Source organism: Panthera tigris, chromosome A1 (assembly GCF_018350195.1).
Source record: "Panthera tigris isolate Pti1 chromosome A1, P.tigris_Pti1_mat1.1, whole genome shotgun sequence".
Lineage (NCBI taxonomy): Eukaryota > Metazoa > Chordata > Mammalia > Carnivora > Felidae > Panthera > Panthera tigris.
The window spans coordinates 11,668,212-11,690,892 of NC_056660.1; the positions used below are offsets into that span (position 1 = coordinate 11,668,212).

The following is a 22,681-nucleotide window of genomic DNA, read 5'->3' on the forward strand; positions in this document are numbered from 1 at the left end:
ATAAAATATATAGAACTTCTCATTATTCAGGGAAGTTAGAGCTTTTTGAAGATTAAATTGATTGTACAAGAAGTAGATATGAACTAATACCAAGACCTTAAAGTTGAAGGCACATATTAATGGCAGCGATTTGGTACAGTTGCCTATCTTGCTATTCTGGGGTAGATTTAAAATACAACTACCTTTTTTGAAAAAGAGGAGGAATTGAGATGAAATGAGCCCTTTCAGTATCATCCCAAATCTGCTTGACCGTCTTGTAGCTGTTTTCAGAAGAAATGTGTTTTAGCTAATAGGTTATTGTAAGTTTTATTTTTCTCTCCTTAGTACTCTTGAGTTGCACCACTCTAGATACATTCTGTGTGAATGGTGCCTCCTGGAACAAATGTAGAACACAGTGTTAGTGTTGGCCTCTGGAATTTATGTAGCAGTTCTCTCTACTTTCCACTTTCGCTTACCTCCAAATATGTAAATGTTATAAATCAGTCTTCTTGAAAAGAGTGAGAAAGTCATTTATAATCACTTATGTATTTAATTTTCCTGAAGTTTATTGAAGGGGCATATTTCCTATAGTATACAAAAATTGAAGTCTATATATAAAATACATGATGAAAAAATGTGCTTTGACTAGTAACAAACTTTATAAAATAGTATCTTGGTAAATCTCAGTTTTTGTTTCTGACTTACTTATAGCCTTAAATAATTCTAAGCACATGATGATTTGGAAAAATGTATTTGATTTGTAAGGAAATTGTTTTGGAGGGTGAATTTTCACAGCTTGGACAATCAAATTGTGTAATCTATCTTAATAGCTCGAAATTGGCAGAGACTTTAAATAATGATATCTGCAGGCTTTATGAATCTTGGGTGTTGGCTGGAGTAAATTGGTTGGATTGAGTGGGTTGAGTTTTGTTTTGTTTTGTTTTGTTTTGTTTTGTTTTGTTTTGTTTTGTTTTTTCATTATTGACCTAGTGGCATTTGAAGTGTTTAGACCCAGACTTATGCATTCTGTGATTAATTAGCCTTCCCTTTCCTTTGATTCGAGTGTATCTGAATGACTATCTCCGTGGCCCTTTAGATATACTAGGTGAGCTCCTCCTGGTGGTCATTTATTTAAACTGATACTGCCAACCCAGATGTTTCCTAGGGGAACACATATTTTTTTGGTGCCTTTTTTCTGGTTCATTATACTATTGTCTCAACATATGTATGTGTTTGAAAATATTTATAATTAGAGCTAAAAGAAAAAGGACCAGAGAAATACTTTTAGCAATCTCAGGTAAATCAAGGTAAAAACATTTCCTTATCACTAATACCTTATATTAATTTTTTGTTCTTAGTAGTTCTTGCCTGCAGAAGTAGAACTGCCCTCTTGTATCTTTATCAGAAGCTGGGGGAGGAGAGGCACAAGATTAGTAGAATGGTCTGAGCAGACTTTCAATTATATGTTTATTCCCAATACTTTGTTCATTGTTTTATCTCATTTTCTTGTTCTTTGCTTTATTTGAGGGTTAGCTAAGAAGTCATTGAGAATTGCTTTTTTTCCCTCGTTTAATCTTACACATCTTATTTTTCTACCTCAAACCTATACAGTTAACATTTAAAATTACTTTCTAGTGAACTTAATTGTTTTGTAGTAGGATGAAATGAATTACACTATTAAAATAATTCTCAGCCTTTTTGGACTTGTACATGTAGTAGCCATTATTCATTTATCTTTCTAGTGGAGAATTAGCAAGCAAAAAGAGAGGTAGGATACTGAGGTAATAATAGCCCCATTTCTATCTCTTTTTTGCTTATGTTGTTTTCACTATCATGGATATCCTATAGACACATTCAAGTTCTTAATAATTAGTGATTCTTAGATATATAGAACTTGAATGACTGTGGTGGTGTAGATTATTTTTTAAATATAAAATTTGTCACTTGACAACTCAAAACAAACTAAAAAGTATTAAGTAATTTTTAAAAAGGTAAAACAGTATCAAAAACAAAAAGTACAGGGTACACTGTACAGTAACAAATCAAAAAATTTTCTGCATGGATCACTTCTTGGTAATTTTAGTTTTCATTAGAACGTTTTAATTACAAGTTTCAAGTTGCTTAATCTTGCTAGCCTTAGTATTTGCATCTGTAAGATGGGGTTAATAAAATGCTTGGAGTGATTGTAGAGAATGTGTTGTTTAATGTGAAAGCACTTTCGTAAGTAAAATTGACCATTAAACTTAAGGTAGAATTTCTTGCTGACCTGTAACTTACCCATACTCCTTTCATTAGGAGGCAGTTGTTACAAAATAAATTTGTAGTGGGAAAATCAGTTACCTGTTTATAAATAAAAGACTAATGTATTTTGGAAGGAAATACTTTAATCAAACCTCTATCTGCCTCTTCCACTATAAGTCCTTAGGGAGAACATGGATTGTTTTACTTATATTATACTACCTGCTGCATATTATTCATTTGCTAAATGTGTACTGGGTACCTACTCTGTCAGGCACTATGGCAAGCTCTTCCTATACAGTAGAGAAGACTGACTTGGCCCTTGCCTTTATGGAGATTATAAATGTTAAATAATTGTTATTGATGAAATTTATAAGAAGTTAACCCAGGGAGTGATTTTTTGTTTTTTTTTAATTTTCAAGTGAGTTTTCTCCAGACTGATGAAGAAGACAATTAGATCATGTGACAAGGTGGCCAGATTGGAAAGGATTATTGTGTTTTTGTTAAGGAAAGGTTAGATTTACTGTTTTTAAACAGGAGAAAATTTGTGAATGAAAACAAAGCCATTTTATTTTCAGCCTGAATGAGAATTTAACCTCAGAGGTCATGAAATTCTTTTCCCACAATATTGATAAACCAGGACAACAAACAAGTTACTTTAAAAACGAGTAAAGAAAGAATGGTAAAATAGAATTTGTTCTCCCCCCCCCCCCACACACACACACATCATGGATACTTAGTTTGTACAGGCTCACAGACATAACAAACTTCATTTAAGAATAACCTGAACAGTATGGAGCCTGCTTGGGATTCTCTTTCTCTCCTCTCTCTCTGACCCTCCCCCTGCTTACGTGCTCTCTCTCTCTTCCACTCTCTCAAAGTAGTTAAATAAACTTAAAAAAAAAAAAAAAAGATGAACCTGAGTTAGGGACACCTGGGTGACTCAGTTGGTTAAGTGTTCGAATCTTGATTTTGGCTCAGGTCATGATCTGACCATCATGAGTTGGGTCCCCATGTTGGGCTCTGCACTGGGTGTAGAGCCTGCTTGGGATAATACCCCCCCGCCATTGTTCCTCCCCAGCTCATGCACATGCCTGCTGTCTCGCTCTCTCTCAATACCTGACTTAAAGTAAACAGAAAAGACGTAGAAATGTGAAGTCTTGAACTTTGTACTATCCATATAGAAAACCTATTTAAGCCAGGTTGTGTTGACTGTAACTGAGAGAAGAGATCAGGGCTTATGTGTTATAAAAAATCCTTAAACTACTTCTTCAAGGAGACAGAATATCCTGTTGAGAATGTGTGGTATATTCTCTGGCTTAATTTCTTACAAATTTGGAAGACTTTAAATAGAAAGGAACTGGACCATTATGCTATGTATCTTTACCAGTTTTGGTAGTAATATGGTAAATGATCTGAATGTGGAAACCACTTATAGCTGGTTCCTTATAGAAATAAAGTTGTTCAAATTTGGATTTTCGGTGTGTATGTGTTGTGTACTTTTAATTGGATTTTCAGTAGTGCTGTAAACCTTGTACATATGCACACACATTTCATCAGAATATAAAAGAAGACAAAAAAGAATAGAAAGAGGTGGTTTTGCTGAGAGCTTTCCCCCAAGGTCGGGAACAGGACTGGGATGTCTGCTCTTGCCACTGTTATTCAAGGTAGTGTTGGAAGTCTTAGCCTCAGCAGTCAGATGACACAAAGGAATAAGAGGCATTCAGATTGGCAAGGCGAAGTCAAACTTTCACTGTTCGCAGGTGACATGATACTCTATATGGAAAACCCAAAAGATTCCACCAAAAAGCTGCTGGAACTGATCCATGCATTCAGCAGAGTTGCAGAATATAAAATCAATGCACAGAAATTGGTTGCATTCCTATACACCAATAATGAAACAACAGAAAGAGAAATCAAGGAATCGATCCCATTTACGGTTACACCAAAAACCATGAAATACCTAGAAATAAACCTAACCAAAGAGGTGAAAAATCTATACACTGAAAACTATAGAAAGCTTATGAAAGAAATTGAAGACACAAAAAAAGTGGAAAAATATTCCATGCTCCTGGATTAGAAGAACAAATATTGTAAAAATGTCGATACTACCCAAAGTAATCTACATATTCAATGCAATCCCTATCAAAATAACACCAGCATTCTTCACAAAGCTAGAACAAACAATCCTAAAATTTGTATGGAACCAGAAAAGACCCTGGATAGCCAAAACAATCCTGAAAAAGAAAACCAAAGCAGGAGGCATCACAATCCCAGACTTCAAGATGTATTACAAAGCTGTAATCATCAAGACAGTATGGTACTGGCACAAAAGCAATCAGTGGAACAGAATAGGGAACCCAGAAATGGACCCACAAACGTAAGGCCAACTAATCTTTGACAAAGCAGGAAAGAACATCCAATGGAAAAAAGTCTCTTCAGCAAGTGGTGCTGGGAAAACTGGACAGCGGCATGCAGAAGAATGAACCTGGACTTCTTTCTTACACCATACCCAAAAATAAACTCAAAGTGGATGAAAGACCTAAATGTAAGACAGGAAGCCATCAAAATCCTCGAGGAGAAAGCAGGCAAAAACCTCTTTGATCTTGGCCGCAGCAACTTCTTACTCAACACGTCTTTGGAGGCAAGGGAAACAAACGCAAAAATGAACTCTTAGGACCTCATCAAAATAAAAAGCTTCTGTACAGTGAAGGAAATAATCAGAAAAACCAAAAGGTGATCGATGGAATGGGAGAAGATATTTGCAAATGACACAACAGATGAAGGATTAGTATCCAAAATCTATAAAGAACTTACAACACCCCAAAAACAATCCAGTGAAGAAATGGGCAAAAGACACAAATAGACACTTCTTCAAGAAGACATCCAATCCACATGACGGACTGACACATGAAAAAATGCTCAACATCACTCATCATCAGGGGAATACAAATTAAAACCACGATGAGATACCACCTCACACCTGTCAGAATGACTAAAATTAACAACTCCAGCAACAACAGATACTGGTGAGGATGTGGAGAAAGAGGATCTCTTTTCCACTGCTGGTAGGAATGCAAACTGATGCAGCCACTCTGGAAACAGTATGGAGGTTCCTCAAAAAATTAAAAATAGAACTACCCTACAACCTAGCAATTGCACTACTAGGTATTTATCGAAGGGATACAGGTGTGCTATTTCAAAGGGGTAGTGTACCCCAGTGTTTGTAGCAGTGCTGTTGACAATAGCCAAAGTATGGAAAGAGCCCAAATGTCCATTGATAGATGAATGGATAAAGAAGATGTGATATATACACATACATACATACAATGGAGTATTACTCAGCAATAAAAAAAAATGAACTCTTGCCATTTGCAACTACATAGTTGGAACTAGAGGGTATTATGCTAAGCAAAATTAGAGAAAGACAAATACCATATGAGTTTACTTATATGAAGACTTTAAGATACAAAACAAATGAACATTGGGGAAGGGAAGCAAAAATAAGAACAGGGAGGGGGACAAAACATAAGAGACTCTTAAATAGAACATAGAGTTGCTGGAGGGGTTTTGAGGGGGATGGGCTAAATGGGTAAGGAGCATTAAGGAAGACACTTGTTGGGATGAGCACTGGGTGTTATATGTAGGGGATGAATCCCTGGAATCTACTCCTGAAATCATTGTTGCACTATATGCTAACTAACTTGGATGTAAATTAAAAAATAAATAAAATACAAAGGAAAAAAGAGGTTGTTTGGGGGCACCTGGGTGGTTAAGCGCCCAACTTTGGCTCAGGTCATGATCTCACAGTATGTGGATTCAAGCCTCACGTCGGGCTGTGTGCTGACAGCTCAGAGCCTGGGGCCTAGTTCAGATTCTGTGTCTCCCTCTCTGTCTGCCCTTGTTCCGCTTGCGCTCTGTCTTTCTCTCAAAAGTAAACAAAAAGGTTGTTTTGCATTATAAATATAAAATTGTATGTTTTAAAAATGGAATTGGCTCCTTCTGTGAAGATACAAGGCTTTTTCTTCAGTGTTCTTCCATACATGCCAAGGTGATGTGATCTCTTGACTTTAAGAAATTTACCTAGTAGGGAAATTAAGACATGTACACAAATATAACTGTATTACAACTTAAAATATAGTAAGTACCATAATGAAAAATAAAGTACATATGGTAGGTAGAGTGTTGATTGATAAGCTAATTGATAAATTAGTACAAGTTATCTTTTGTTGTGTACAAGGTGAATTTCATGTACAAGGTGAACTAGCCTGTAGTTTCCTACCTACTGTTAGAAAATGTTTTGATAAACCTAGTTTGATTTTGTATAAAATAATAATAAATTTAATTGAATAATAATGAAGATTTTAGAAAATTCATTTTGTCTATGCCATTTCAATTAATGATAAATTTTCTTTCTCAAAAGTTTTTTAATCAGGTTCTGATGCTTGGGAAAACATCTATCAGCGATTTGTCAGAGCATGTCTTTGACTTAATTTTGGAGCTCTATAATATTGATAGTCATTTGCTGCTCTCAGTTTTACCCCAGCTTGAATTTAAATTAAAGGTAACTATTCTAAAAGGGATATGGTCTGTCAGCCACATTAGCAAAGAGCATTATTTGTGGCTCTTTAATTCTTAGGATGGTTTTTAGCTGGATATTACAGATGTTGTGGTATATTACTGTTATTAATTACATGTTTGTACCTTACCTGTTTATCTCCAGTGCCCAGGGTGATGCCTAGCAGATAGCAGTTACTTAATGACTTAGGGTAGTATTTTTCTTCAGATATTTTCCAAATGAATTCTAGATTGTGACTGACTTTTCAGATCATAGCTATACATCAAGCTTGTTTTCAGGCACAGTTTATAGTGGTTCCCAAGATCCCTTGATAAGGCAATAAAAATAGTTTAGGGTCTGTTATTCACATGTTGTGAAATATTTTCCTTTTGTGCATATTCTGTTATGCTTATGTTGAAAGCTCCATTACTTTTCTCATAGTTCTCTGGGATCTGTTGGTGGCATATTGCTATCAACTTGACATTAAATTATCCCATCAAATTGAGTTCCATTTGTAGATTTGAGGAATAGTCTTTTCTCTTTCAAATTATTACAGGAAGATTAAATAAAGCTGGTTATAATGAATAATCTTTGATGAAACCTGATGTACCACCCAGAAAAGTTCTTAAATGATTTCTGTATTACAGTTCTTGTTTCTAAAGATTTTTGTCTCTTTCAAAACAAAAAAAAAATAAACAGTTCATATTGGTAGTGTGAGTATCCCACAAAACCAGCAAATGATCATTCTTGGTTTATTCTAGGGTATATTTTTGGTATATTTCTCAAGTGAGCCACTTGATTCACTGGCCTCCCTGCTCTGTTTTTTTCCTCATGTAGTTAGCAATTTTGACGAGGCAGAATGCAGTCATACTTTTAATTTTTGGTTGATATGATTTTCTTTAATAAAAATATTTAATACTATAAGAAATATAAGTAAAGGCTTATAGTCCCTGCTTTCAGCAAATTCAACATCTAGAAGAGAAAAAAAGTTCAGATTTAATAAGAGGCCAGATATTATAGGTGTCCTAAAAGATACAGACAACATACAATTGAAACAAAGGAAACAACTGCAGAAGCATACAGAGGTAGGAAGATGCTGGGTCAATTTGTGGAACACAGAGGATTATAGTTGGATAGTAACATCAAGTAAATTTAAATCATCCCTGGCTGCACATTAGAATCTTCACCCTGTGGAGCCTTAATAAACAGATGTCCAGGGATTAAATCAGACCAGTTGATCAGAATTTTTGGCAATAAAATCCAGGCAGTTTTGTTTTGTTTAGTTTTGTTTTGTTTTGTTTTGTTTTAGAGCTTTAGAGGTCATTTTAATGTGCCCCAGGGTTGAAAAGTACTTATTTAGAGGAATAGTGAGAGAAATAATAGAGATGAGTTAGGTCATTATTGTGGGAGCTTCTAATGCTAGGCTTAGGCATTGTTTTGAAATTAAAAGAAAAAAAAAAGTATACAGTAACATCTGTAGCACCTTGAGTATCAAACAAATAGTTTTTCAAGGATCTGCATAGGTTTGATGTGAGTTAGGTTTTGAATTTGATTGTGAATGGAAATGAGCCTAAATTGTAAGAAGGGCCTCTAACGTTTAGTCAGACTTTGGTATGTATTTTCATGTAGGGAGTTATTGCTTTAATGAGATGATGAGATCATTTAAGAGAACATTTAATTTTTTGAAAAGTTTGAGCATTTTTGTGTATAAGTTTTCATTTGGAGTTCATGAAAGTTTTTGTGGAATTGAGAGATGAGGAAAATCATGGGAAAATTGTCATGAATATATCTACCTGATAGTTTTAAAGCTGTCTGTGTTTTGTTTTAGAGCAATGATAATGAGGAACGCCTACAAGTTGTTAAACTACTGGCAAAAATGTTTGGGGCAAAGGATTCAGAATTGGCTTCTCAAAACAAACCACTCTGGCAGTGTTACTTGGGCAGGTATATGACTTTGGTGTCCTGTTTAAAAGTAATATATGTTTATATCTACTTTACATTATTTTAAAACACCCGTATTTAATATTTTTCTGAACTATTAAAAATTAAAGGTTTTATATTTTGAGATTTTTTTTTAAATATATGTTGAAATGTTTGAATGTTGGTAGTGATTGGCCATATTTACAGTTGCCCTTCTTTTCATCTTATTTTGCCCTTAATTTTTGAAAGATGATACATTAATTTTTTTACTTTTTTTTTTTTTTAAAGATAATACATTTATAAAGCTATCTCAAGGGGCACTTGGGTGGCTCCTGGGTTAAGCGTCTAACTTCGGCTCAGGTCATGATCTCAAGGTTTTTGGATTCGAGTCCCGCATCATGCTCTATGCTGACAGCTCAGAGCCTGGAGCCTGCTTCAGATTCTGTCTCCCTCTCTCTGCCCCCCCCCCCCCCAAATAAATAAATATTAAAAAATTTAAAAAGCTATCTCAAAAGGTATTATAGTCATGAAATTAAAATGTGTTATTATTACATAGCAGTGATTCATTCCAACTGGAAATAAATCATGAGACATTTGTAAAGACAAGGATATCCACAGAATGAAGAAATAAATGATATGCATGTTCTTCCTCCTAACCTCCATTGTACATTTCTCATTTAAGGAAAATGATAACCTGAATTCCATATGCTTTTAATTTCCACAAACCTGAAATTGGTTGCAAAATTTTGAGTGTTTGTAGACTTCTCTTTTCTATGAGAAGAGTTCATTTCATTACATTTCTAAAAGTATCCCTGACCTTGAATATGTTAAAACCACCTCTCAAGTGCCCTGGCTGAAATGTACTTTGGCCCTGAAGTTAAAGGAGAACCCCTCCCACCCCCACCCCTGTCCCCAAATTTTTCTCATAACAAATAATGCAATTAAGTCATAAATAGGATTTTAAAAGTCTTGTTCTTTTTTTTTTTGTATTGAAATATTTGTTATAACCACTTTTCTGTCCCCTCTTAATACTAGAACTGTCGATGATGATGATAAATTTAATCTCTTTTGGCCTTATTTTTCTAATTTTTTAAATGAGGTAGAAGGTTTTATAAATTCTTAAGTGCTAAATTCATAATGTGATTTCCTGCCTCTTATGTAGCTCAGTACTATTTGACAAGGTGCATTAAATAAATAAATTTTAGCCCATTGTAATTTTGAGTTTGATTTCTAGACTTTTTCCCCTTAAACAACAATGGAAAGTTCTTGGGTAGTAGAGCAAAATATTTTATACGTTTAATTATACCAGTCAACTTAAAGTCCACTTAATGTGGTAAAACACAAATACAGTTTGTACTTACAGACATTTAATATATCTTTAAATCAGGACTTGATTTACCCAGACTTTGTGAGATTTTAGAAGGGGAAAAAAATCTTGATTAAAATTTATGTCACATTTCCATTACATTGTAATTTTTTCTTTTAATTTTAATGGCCTAAAATTGAAACTCACTGATTCTTAGCAAGTTTAAGGACCTAGACTATTTTTTTAAAGAGGTCTTATATTTATTTGTAATGGTTAAATAGCACATGTTTAATTGAAAAATGGTAAAGTACATAAGGATAGAGTACTTGGATTCAAAACACTCTGGAAACTTTACATGAGATCATAGACTGGATGTTAAAACTTTTTTGAGTGTACTTCATAGAGCATTTTTTTTTCCTAATAATAAGCTTTTATGAATAATTTGGTGCTCATTTTGAAGACCTCTTCCCCACCCCCTTTAAGATACTAAATTTGTTTCTTATAGTATAGGGTGATACATGATTTGGAAACCTTTTGGTGATACAGAATTAAGACATATGAAAATACTGAGTGGAAAATTCTTGCTTTACTTTGATGTTCTTGTTGATACTAGACAAGATTTTTTAAGAAACATCACTGTTTTGCATTCCAGGATGAACCAATGCATATAGGCTTTCAACATCAATAGTTTAGAGATGACTAGACATCACGTGCTTTATGGAGGAACAGGATGCCATCTGTGAAATAGCCTTGCTAAAACAGTGAATCTGAATATTACTGGTGTCTAGATCTAACTGTCAGTTTATAAGATTTAGGAGAGAGGGGAGCCTATTAATTTAAATCAGAAAAATGTAATGTAGCAAAATCTAAACTCTGGAAAAACACTACACACACAATCAAAAGCAGTTACTTCACCAAATAAATTATAAGGAAAAAAATTGATGGAGGAGAAATACAAGATCAAAAGATACTTAAATGACATCAATAAATGAGTTTTAGTATTTTAGAAATATATACTAAGATACTTGTTCATATAAAAATTGGCTTTAGTATTAGCGGAAATGTGATGGTTAACTGGATAGGAGTAATTTGGGCTCAGTTTTTAGAGTCATGTAAAATAATATGGGGTTTAGTGCAAGGTCTGCCACACTTTTGTGAATGTTCTATATTTAAGAAGGGATACTTTGAAGAAAGGTTTTCTTTCCAGACACAGTTTAGGATTTATATAATGTATCTATGAACTATGTACACACATATGCATATATAAACAGGCATATTGGAAAGTATAATACTTATAGGAAAAATCTTGTCCTTCTAAGTTTTGTGCTTGAGCCAAGCATGTATTGTTTATACATGTTCCTTGAAAGTACATAGTTCAGGAGATTGTGCTGGTTTAATATCGACATTCCAAAGCATTCATAAATATATAGCATATCAAAACTTCTGACTTCCACTTTGAATTACTCTACATAAATTGTTTTTTCTTTTAATTAGAGGAATAAATATAAATTGAATACAGATTAAACACATATCTGTTTCTCTTATTTTAAAGATCATTCTGTGCCTTTATATTTTTTCAGGTTTAATGACATCCATGTACCAATCCGCCTGGAATGTGTCAAGTTTGCTAGTCACTGTCTCATGAACCATCCTGATTTAGCAAAGGACTTAACAGGTACTATATACCCACAATAGCCAATATTTCTAGATGCTTGTTGGTGAAAAAAAATCAGTTTCATATATATATGTGTGTGTGTGTGTGTGTGTGTGTGTGTATGTGTGTGTATAACTGATATATATGTGTGCGTGTATATATATACACATATATTTGTGTGTATATATGTGTGTATATATATGTGTGTGTGTGTATATGTGTGTGTATATATATATATATGTGTGTGTGTGTATAGGAAAAGTATCCCCCTTTTTGGTTATTGTGTTAAATAAAGACTTTATTTGGTAAAGTCTTCTTTCAGCTCATCATCATGGAAGTTACTCTCTGAAGCTAGAAGTTTGACTCTTGTGCCACCTTAGTCTGGAAGCACCTATAAAAAGTCAGTGTTACCAGAGAGTACTAGTTCTTTAGTTTAAGAACAATTTTAAAGATATTCTAGGCATTTGGATTTGAACAGGTTTTGACTTTGATGTTCTTTACTATTCTTTAACATTTTGAGAACTGAGTTGTGAGTCATTAATTTTTAAGCTTATTAAACTATGCTAAATGGAGGTAACTTTTCTGAAATCTGTATATTTATAAGGCAGTTTAGAACTTTGCATTTTTGTAGTAATAAGAATATCATATATCTGACTATTGCTCTTTTATAAAATTTTTTAAAGTTTCTTTATTTTCGAGGTGGGGGAGGGGCAGAGAGAGAAGGAGACAAAATCCCAAACAGGCCCTGTGCTTTCAGTGCAGAGACCCAACGTGGGGCTTGAACTCACGAACCACGAGATCATGTCCTGAGCTGAAGTCCAATCTTTAACTGACTGAGCCACCCAGGTGCCCCAGTTTTTTTAAATTAGGAAATAGTTCAGAAAATAACAGATGACTATGATAGCCACTATGTCTTTTTTAGAAATGTTAGCATTTTTGCTGTATTTCCTTAAGAGATTAAAAAAAAGAAAAGAAATTGTTGATGTAGTTGAAATGCCCCTCATAAATTGTATTCTTCCTGTTTGCAGAGGGTAGCCCACTCCACTAAATTTGGTCTGCATCCTGTTTGTTTTTCTATGTCACATGTGTCCATAAATTATATGCAGTATTGTTATGTGTTTTAAAAATCTTACTGAATTTGATGGTGTTGAACTTATTTTATATTTTTTATTTTCCATGCTTCTTGTTTTGTTTTCCTGTTTCCCTCTTTTCTGCTTAATTAATTTTCTTTGTTCTCATTTTTCCTTTCCCCCCGTGGGCTTGGAAGTTAACATTCTCTTTTGTGCTTTCACTGCATAATTGATTAGTGAAGTCTAAAGTCAGAACTCTCATTTCTTTCTGAACAATCAAGGAACCTTGAAAGTTTTAACTGCACACTCTCTTCCTATCTTTCATATTATTGTTACTTTCTCTTTTTAAAACTTTACTAACTTGTAGTACATTTTTAACTGATTTTTTTAATGGTCTTTGCTTATGCTTTTTTTTTTTTTTTTTTTTTTTTTTTTTTAATTTTTTTTCAACGTTTTTTATTTATTTTTGGGACAGAGAGAGACAGAGCATGAACGGGGGAGGGGCAGAGAGAGAGGGAGACACAGAATCGGAAACAGGCTCCAGGCTCCAAGCCATCAGCCCAGAGCCTGACGCGGGGCTCGAACTCACGGACCGCGAGATCGTGACCTGGCTGAAGTCGGACGCTTAACCGACTGCGCCACCCAGGCGCCCCGCTTATGCTTCTTAAATCTTACTACTACTTCCTTCTGAGTTTCTTTTGATGAAGAAAATGATAAAGTGTATTATTAGTTCATAATATTTTTAACAATAATTTGTCATAGTCATGCTTTCAGGTTTTGCTGAATTTCTACCGGTCAGATTTGAACAGCAAATATTTCTCATTTTCATCCTTTTTGGGGGAGATGCCCTGCCTTGAACCCTCTATTTACCCACTCACTTCTGAATTTGGACTGATTGTTCTTTAAGCTTCTGCTTTGTAGTATTGATCTTTAGATGATCCTTTCTTCCTCTCACTTTTGTCTTTTCCCTCTCTTTCGTCCTTTCTTTTCCTTTTCCTTTTCCTTTTCCTTTTCCTTTTCCTTTTCCTTTTCCTTTTCCTTTTCCTTTTCCTTTTCCTTTTCCTTTTCCTTTTCCTTTTCCTTACCTTCTGTGTGTGTGTGTGTGTGTGTGTGTGTGTGTGTGTGTGTGTGTGTCTGTCTGTCTCTTCTTTCTCTTTTTCCCTGGACGTTTCTTTTGCTGTAGCATTTTGTTCTTCTGTTCTTATGTCACTGTCACTGTATCTAGTTTATTTTACATTTCATTTATAGCATTTCTTAATTCATTGAGATTATTCCTTAGGTCTTTGATCTCTGCAGCAATAAATTCTCTGCTGTCTTTTATGCTTTTTTTTCTAAGCCCAGCTATTAGTCTTATGACTCTAATTCTAAATTTTTGCTCAGCTATATTGTTTGTATCTGTTTTGAGCAATTCTCTCACTGGCTGTCATTTCTTCCTGGATTTTCTTTTGAGGAGAATTCGTCTGTTTCGTAATTTGGGCTAGGTTTCTGTCTTTTATGTATTTTAATAGCTTTTCATGTGTTCTGCACCTGTGAGTACTACTATGTTAAAAAGGGGTCGTACACTATCCAGGGCCTGGCACTTCAGGAAGTGTTTTTGCAGTGTGTTGCGTGCTCTGTTTTCGTGTATTTGGCTGCTTTCACTGGTCAGTCCTCTACAAAGCTTCTCCTTGCTCCTAGTGGTGGATTGTTTGGACCTTCCACCAGGTGTGCTTTGATCCTTGAAGTAACCCTGGAAAAAACGAAGGGGTGGGGAACAAAACCACAGGACAATTGTTTGTTGGTGCCTGGGACCGGTGGCTGTGCTCTTGTGGTGGAGAGGCCGTCTGGTTCACTCAGTGTCAGTCCTGCTCCAGTAGATAAGCAGTTGCCAGGCATGGAGGGGTGGGGTTTGTTATAAGGGGGTCCTGCCTCCACTGGGAACCACTGTCCTGAAGTCCCACCATGTTGGTGATGGGGAGAAAAATGGTAATACCCCAGTCTCTCTTCCCCGGACCGGGTGTCTCAGACCATATTGTTGAGGCAGAAATAGCGCTGCCAGTAGGCTTACCCTGCTCTACAGTCTCCCGTGCCTCCTAGGTGTTGGGCTGGGGTTCAAAACTTGATGTCTTAAGGTGCCCTGCACCTCGCAGATTCTGCCCTGGTGTAGTGCCACTGAGCCCTGCCAATAAAGGGCCCTGGGCTGGCACCTCCAGGGTCTTTTGTCCTTGGGGAGGCACTAAACCCTCTTCCCAAAGTACTCCGGGAAGTGGACTGTTCTTTGCCAGTGCGGTGCTCAGATCTCTACTGCACCCCAAGGCTGGCTCCCTGCCTGCCAGCCACACTTACAAGGCTCACTCTGGTCTGGAGAAAGCCGTGCACTTTTGAAAACTCCAATCTTCAGCTCCTGAAGCTGTTTGCAAAGTAGAAATTGGCACTCTCTATATTTCTTGTTCCCCAGTCCGTGGTCTAGAGATGTTTTTCTCTTGTACTAACACAATACTGCAATTCCACAGCCTCTCTGTCTCTCTCTTCCTTCTGTCCTTTCACTGAAGGGATTCACTCCCCTCTGTGCCTGCGCTGTTTTATCTCCCCCAGTTCATATACATGCACCCCTGTCCCTCCAAGCTGTCTCCTGTCACCTGTGGAGACCTTTCTGTTACTCCACAGACTGATTTCTTGGGTGTTCCGAGTGATCTGACCTCAATAAGCTGTGTCTGAGGGAAGAGGGAAATCCTGGTCCCCCTACTTCTCTGCCATCTTCACTCTTCCTCAGAATTTTTAAAAAATGTTTATTTCTTTAAAAGTTTTGAAAGAACACGTGTGTAGGTTTGGGGCTGAGAGAGAGGGAGACAGGATCTGAAGTGGGCTCTCAGCAGACAGCAGAGAGCTCGATGGGGTGCTCGAACTTAAGAACTTTGAGACGATGACCTGAGCCGAAGTCAGATGCTTTAACCAACTGGCCCACCCAGACGCCCCATCCCATAGTCAGAATTTCAATGCAAAATTTACTGTTAGCTAAATAATAGATGTTTTCAGTTTTTATAGCTATTTAAAATATATTTTATATGTGAAAAATTTCACCAGTAACCTTTTTAGTCTTCACCATTGTTTGAATGTTTGAAAGTTTACCAAAAGATACTATGTAGTTTCATTTTTTTTTTTGTAGTTTCATTTTTTAATAAAACATTTATGTTACTGTGTTGTATGATTTCCTAGTTTTCAGACTCTGGGTGCATTTTAATTATTTTTTTTAATTCCCATCACCTGTTTCACCCATCCCCCCACCCACCTCTCTTCTGGTAACCATCAGTTCTCTATAGTTGAGTGTGTTTCTTGATTTGTCTCTCTTTTTTTGTTTTTTCCCCTTTGCTGATTTGTTTCTTAAATGCCACATGTAGGTGAGATCATACAATACTTGTCTTTCTCTGACTGATTTCACTTAGCATTATATTCTGTAGCTTTATCCATGTTGTTGCAAATTTCATTCTTCCTTATGGCTGAATAATATTCCATTGTGTGTGTATATGTGTGTGCGTGTGCGTGTGTGTTTATGTATGTGTATCTGTATACCACCTCTTATTTATCCATTCATTTATCACTGAACACTTGGGCTTTCTCCATAATTTGGCTATTGTAAATAACGTTGCAATATACATAGGGCTGCATGTATCCCTTTGAATTAGTGCTTTTGTATTCTTTGGGTAAGTACCTGGTAGTGTAATTGCTGGGTCGTAGGGTAGTTCTATTTTTAATTTTTTGGGAAAACTCCATACTGTTTTCCATAGTGGCTACACCAGTTTGCATTCCCACCAACAGTGCCAGAGTGTTGACCTTTCTCCACATCCTTGCCAACATTTGTTGTTTCTTGTTCATTGTGGCCATTCTGACAGGTGTGATATGATCTCTCATTGTAGTTTTGAATTGCATTTCCCTAATGATGAGTGATGAGGAGAATCTTTTCATGTGTCTGTTGGCCATTTGTTTGTCTTCTTTGGAGAAATGTCTGTTCATGTGTCCTGTCCATTATTTAATTGGATTGTTTGTTTTTTATAGTGTTGAGTTATATCAGTTCTTTCTGTATTTTGGATACTAACCCTTTATCACATATATCATTTGCCAGTATCTTCTCCCATTCCATATGCTGTCTTTTAGTTTTGTTGGTGGTTTTCTTTGCTACACAGAAGCTTTTAATTTTGATGTAGTCCCAATAGTTTATTTTTCCTTTTGTTTCCCTTGCCTCAGGAGACATATCTAGAAAACTGTTGTTACGGCCAATGTCAGAGAAATTACTACCTGTGCTCTCTTCAAGGATTTACATGGTTTCAGGTCTCACATTTAGATCTTTAATCCATTTTGAGTTTATTTTTGTGTATGGTGAAAGAAAGTAGTCCAGATACATTCTTTTGCATGTACTGTCCAGTTTTCCCAGCACCATTTGTTGAACATTTTTCCATTGTATATTCATTCCTCCTTTGTTGAAGATTAATTGACCATATAATTGTAGGTTTATTTCTGGGTTTTCTGTTCTGTTCCATTGATCTGTATGTTTATTTTTATGCCAGTACCATACTGTTTTAATTACGACTGCTTTGTAATAGAACTTGAAATCCTGAATTATGATACCTCCAGCTTTGTTTTTATTTTTCAAGATTGCTTTGGCTATTTGAGGTCTTTTGTGGTTCCATACACATTTTAGGATTGTTTGTTCTAGTTCTATGAAAAATGCTGTTGATATTTTGATAGGTATTGCATTAAATCTGTACATTTCTTTGGGTAGTATAGACATTTTAACAATATTAGTTCTTTTAACCATGAGCATGGAATGTCTTTCCATTTTTATGTGTTGTCCTGAATTTCTTTCATCAGTGTTTTATTTATTTAATTTTTTAGAGAGAATGAGAGAGCGCACACCCATGTGAGTGGGGGAGAGGAGTAGAGGGGGGGGAGAGAGAATCCCAGGCAGGCCTCACACTCAGCACAGAGCCTGATGAGGGGCTTGATCCCATGACCCTGGGATCATGACCTGAGCTTAAATCAAGAAATGGATGCTCAGTTGACTGAGCCACCAAGGTGCCCCAGTGTTTATCGCTTTGAGAGTGCGGGTCTTTGATCTCTTTGGTTAAGTTTATTCCTAGATAATTTATTGTTTTTGGTGGAATTGTAAATGCGATTGTTTTCTTATTTCATTTTATGCTGCTTCATTATTAGTGTACAGTAATGCAACTAGATTTCTGTACAATGATTTTGTATCCTGTGTCTTTACTGAATTCATTGATCAGTTCTGGTAGTTTTTTGGTAGAGTCTTCAGAGTTTTCTATGTATAGTATTGTATCTTCAGATAGTAAATGTTTTACTTTTTTCTTATCCTTTTGGATGCCTTTTATTTCTTTATGTTGTCTAATTGCTTTGGCAAGGACTTTCAGTACTATATTGAATAAAAGTGAAAGTGGACATCTTAGTCTTGTTCCTGACTTTAGGGGTAAAACTCAGTTTTTACCATGGAGTATGATGTTGGCCGTGGTTTTTTCATATAAGGGCTTTACCATATTGTGGTATGTTCCTTCTAGACCTACTTTGTAGAGGATTTTTATCATAAATGCATGTTGTACTTTGTTGAGTGCTTTTTCTGTATCTATTGAAATGATTATATGGTTTTTATCCTTTTTCCTATTGATGTGATATATCAGGTTGATTGTTTTGTGAATATTGACCCACCCTTGTATCCCAAGAATAAATCCAACTTAATTGTGGGGTATGATTTTTTTAATACATGGTTGGATTCAGTTTGCTAATATTTTGTTGAGGATTTTTCCATCTGCATTCATTAGAGACACTGGCCCATAGTTCCTTTTTTTGTGGTATCTATCTGGTTTTGATATCAGGGTGGTACTGGCCTTATAGGATGAATTTGGAAATTGTCCTTCCTCTTCTGTTTTGTTTTTTTGTTTTGTTTTTGTTTTGTTTTTTTTGAAATAGTTTGAGAAGAAAAGGTATTCACTCTTCTTTAAATGTTTGGTAGAATTTGTAAAGCTGTTTGGTCCTGGACTTTTGTTTTTTGGGAATTTTTTTGATTACTCATTGCTGATTACTGATTGCTGATTACTGATCATTGCTGTTGATCGGTCTGTTCAAATGGTCTATTTCTTCCTGCTTCAGTTTTGGTAGGTTAGATTTTTGCAGGAATTTATCCATTTCTTCTAAGTTGTCTAGTTTGTTGGCATATGGATTTTCATAATATTCTGGTACAATTGTTCAGAATTGTATTGTTGTTGGTTGTTATTTCTCCTCTTTCATTAATGATTTTATTTATTTGGGTCCTCTCTTTTTTCTTTTCTTTTTTTTGGTATATGTGGGGGGAGTCTGGCTTAGAGGTTTATCAGTTTTGATCATCTCAGAGAACCAGATCTTGGTTTCATTGATCTGTCCTATTTTTGTTGTTCTTGTTTCTTTATTGTTTATTTCTGCTCTATATTATTTCCTTCTTTTTGCTGGGTTTGGGTTTTGTTGTTTTTCTAGCTCTTATGTAAGGTTAGGTTGTTTATTTTAGATTTTTCTTGCATCTTGAGATAGGCCAGTATCACCATAAACTATACATTTTAATTTTTGTAGTTGACTAAAAGACAGCTCTGAAAAAATCTAGGAGTCTCAGTACTTTTTATGCACATTTTCAACCATTTCTCATTTCACAGCATTCTTTATCTGTGCCTTTCTCATTCCTTGGTGCCTTGAATTTCTCAGTGTTTCCACGGTTCTTCTACCCTGGAAATAAGCTTATTTATTAATCTCTTTCCTTTTTGGATTTCAACTTTTTCTTTTGTTTAGAAGTCATACATCTGTCACAATTTTGTTGAAAAATCTCTTTTGCTGCGATCTTTTGTACTTGTCTCTTTTAAAAGATGTTTTCATAGGGTTTCAGGAGTGAGCTAAGATTAATGTATGTTAGACACTCACGTTTATCTTTATTTACAGTGTGTTTGATATTCATCCTTGTGCCTTCAGCTACATTTTGAGGGACATGGCCATATTGTGAAGAAAAATTCTCAGCTGCTTTGTCATGCTAACTGAGAATTTCTTCTTTCTCCTTTGTTTTCTCTTCCTCTGCACAGTTAAGATCTGTAATTTAATAGCTCTTGTATATACCCTGCTTAATATGAAAAATTTGTTTTAGGGAAATTGGGATACATCTTAAAATTGATGGTGTTGTCATTGGTTTTGTTTTAGTGACACCTAAAGTGGTATGTGTTGCCCTTGAAACAAGTACTGTGAAAGCTAAAACTCCTGTGTTTATCTTGGTGGGGAAGTGAACTTGATCTATTTTACATACTTCATTTGAAATCAATACTAAAAGCAGTTTTTTTATTGAGTTAGGTAAATAACATTTCTGTTTCTTCAGAAGTTTTTATTTTTGTTTTTAATGTTCACTTTTTTTATTTTTGAGAGAGAGTGTGAGCGGGGGAGGGGCAGAGAGGGGGGGACAGATGATCTGAATTGGGCTCTGAGCTGACAGCAGCAGGCCCCATGTGGGGCTCCAACTCATGAACCATAAGATCACAACCTGAGCCGAAGTTGGATGCTTAATCACCTGGGCACCCCTTTATTTATTTATTTATTTATCTACCTACCTACCTACCTACCTATTTATTTATTTATTTTTAAGCAACGTATTGTCTTTCTCATTTTTGGAAATAGTTCCTTTTAGGGAATGCTTAAGGTGAAATTGCTTAAGACCAGGGTAGTGGTTTTATAGGTGTTTGCATTGTAATTATTTGCTAAACTATCAATTTATAGGGAAGTAAATCCACTTATAATCATAAGCACTATTTGCTGCATATAGCCATGACTATGTGTATTACTCCAAATCCAAGCAATGAAATTTTAGCTTACTGGTCTTATAAGAAAAAGCTGAATAATGTTTGGGTTTTTTTGCTCAGTTGTAGTATCTCTTTCTTAAGCCTCATGTAGCATTACTGAAGAGTGTTAATTTTTTCTTTCAGCTTTCTCAGTGCCAGATCTGAACTGCAATGTTTTTGACTTTAAGATCTTCCTCCAGCCACTCCTAATTGTTAAATGTTTAATTTCTTCTGTGCTCCTTTTGGCTTTTCTTAGTTCAGTCAGATGAACTTGCCTTGTGGTATTTCCTATAATCCTGTTTCTTGGTGGCTGGTATCTTAATTTTGTTCTTTTAGAAACCTTAGGTTTTCCATAGTTAAGGGATAGAAACGTGAATACTCTAGCCTTTTCCTAGTAGGTCCATTTGACTTGAATATTTTAAACATTGAAACAAAAAACAAGTGAGATATTTAAAGTTATTATACTTCTTACTTCATTTATATGGTTTAATTAATGAGGTTAGGAATTCCTTAATACACTACCCTGTTCCCCTGCTGCTCAACCCTACTTGGTTGCATGTAAACTACTCTATTTTGACTGAAGGACTGACCTTCATTTCTACTCCCCTCTCTCCACTACTCTTAATTTTCTTGAAACATTGAACCCTCTACTTAGGTTTTGCTTTTGTTGTTTTATACAACTTTTAAAAATATTTTAATTGTTAAAGTTCCATTTTAATCAATAAAATTTTATCTTTCAGAGTATCTTAAAGTGAGGTCACATGACCCTGAGGAAGCTATTAGACATGATGTTATCGTGTCTATAGTTACAGCTGCTAAAAAGGATATTCTTCTGGTCAACGATCACTTACTTAACTTTGTGAGAGAAAGAACTTTAGACAAACGGGTGAGTAGGAATAATAATTAGTAGCAGGCTTTCACTTTGAATACTTGAAGTTTATACTTGAAGTACTTGAAGTATTTCATTTGAAAATACTGAGATTTAAATGTAATTAATTAACCCTTTTTGAGGGGGTCATTTTAATATTTATGAGAAGGTTTTATTTTTTGTTACATTAAATTTTGTTAGTTTTTTAAGTTGAGATTATTTATTCTCATCCTGAAAGTGAGATGGCTCTAAATGGTAGTCAGGTGTTTAGCCTGGACACTAGTTTTAATCAGTGACTTGTAAAGGGCCTTAATAACTGACACAGCTTTCTTATATTGTTGGCTCTCTTTTCTTTTTCCTTTCCTATCGGTATCAGTTAATAGTTCTTTAGCTGGTGGTATTATAATTTCTGTGGAATAGAAAATAACACGTTTTCAACTTGGTAAAGCTATACCTAGTAGAGCAGCATGCTTCTAGCTTATCTTCTGTGATCCTAAACCCTTTCTTCTTGAGTGAGCACCTACTGGCTCCACTCAGCAATCATCGGCTTCTTTAGGTAAATACTTTACAACATTTTAATAGTCGCTGATAAGGTTGATTTTGCCATCTTCACTTAATAATGTTCTCTTTGATAATGCTGGTTGTGGGTGAAGTACAGATGGGCAGGGATTGCATGGTTTTCCCTCCAAATCTATAGATATTTGGAACAACTTATTTTAACTAATAAATTTAGACTTGTCTTTATTGAATATTTCATAGGGGTATTAATGAAAAGGCCAAAAGGTGTAAAGAAGGAAAAGGAGATTTGCATCATGGTAGGCTAACTGCCTTCTAAGTATTCAAGTAGTCTTTCTCTTAGTTAGACTTGGAATTTAAACTAAGTGTCTATGTGTTGTTGGGATCGCATATATGCACATAATTTTTGATAATCATGTTGTATTCATCTTAGGGCTACTTGGTTCAGTCATATAAATATTAATTGGATACCAAAAAGTAATTGAATATATTTATGTTCTTGGTAGTATTAGAATATACTCTGTCTTTTAAATTCTCCTTAAAGCAGCAGTTTGGGGCATTAGAGTTAAGATAGAGAATTAGGAAGTTTCTACAGATAAATTGAATTCCCACTTTATGAGTAAGTCTTTTGATGTATATTGGTGGATGGATGAGATAAACCAAGGGAAGAATGTCACTATGAATGACAGACTGCAAAGGAGAAAAAAATGGATGATCTGTGCAGTTTGATGAAGTTCTAAACA

At 35.2% G+C, this 22,681-nt stretch overlaps 1 protein-coding gene across 7 annotated transcripts in view; it reads left to right on the forward strand.

Annotated features, from left to right (window-relative positions):
* PDS5B (PDS5 cohesin associated factor B) overlaps positions 1-22,681 on the forward strand; it is a 190,580-nt gene that overhangs the window by 80,891 nt on the left and 87,008 nt on the right. For all 7 annotated transcript variants that reach the window (XM_042997690.1, XM_042997753.1, XM_042997806.1 and 4 more), the window contains exons 8-11: positions 6,641-6,781; positions 8,604-8,719; positions 11,582-11,676; positions 21,295-21,440. In XM_042997690.1, the coding sequence (XP_042853624.1) occupies positions 6,641-6,781; positions 8,604-8,719; positions 11,582-11,676; positions 21,295-21,440 (498 nt within the window). The remainder of the gene's footprint in view (positions 1-6,640; positions 6,782-8,603; positions 8,720-11,581; positions 11,677-21,294; positions 21,441-22,681) is intronic.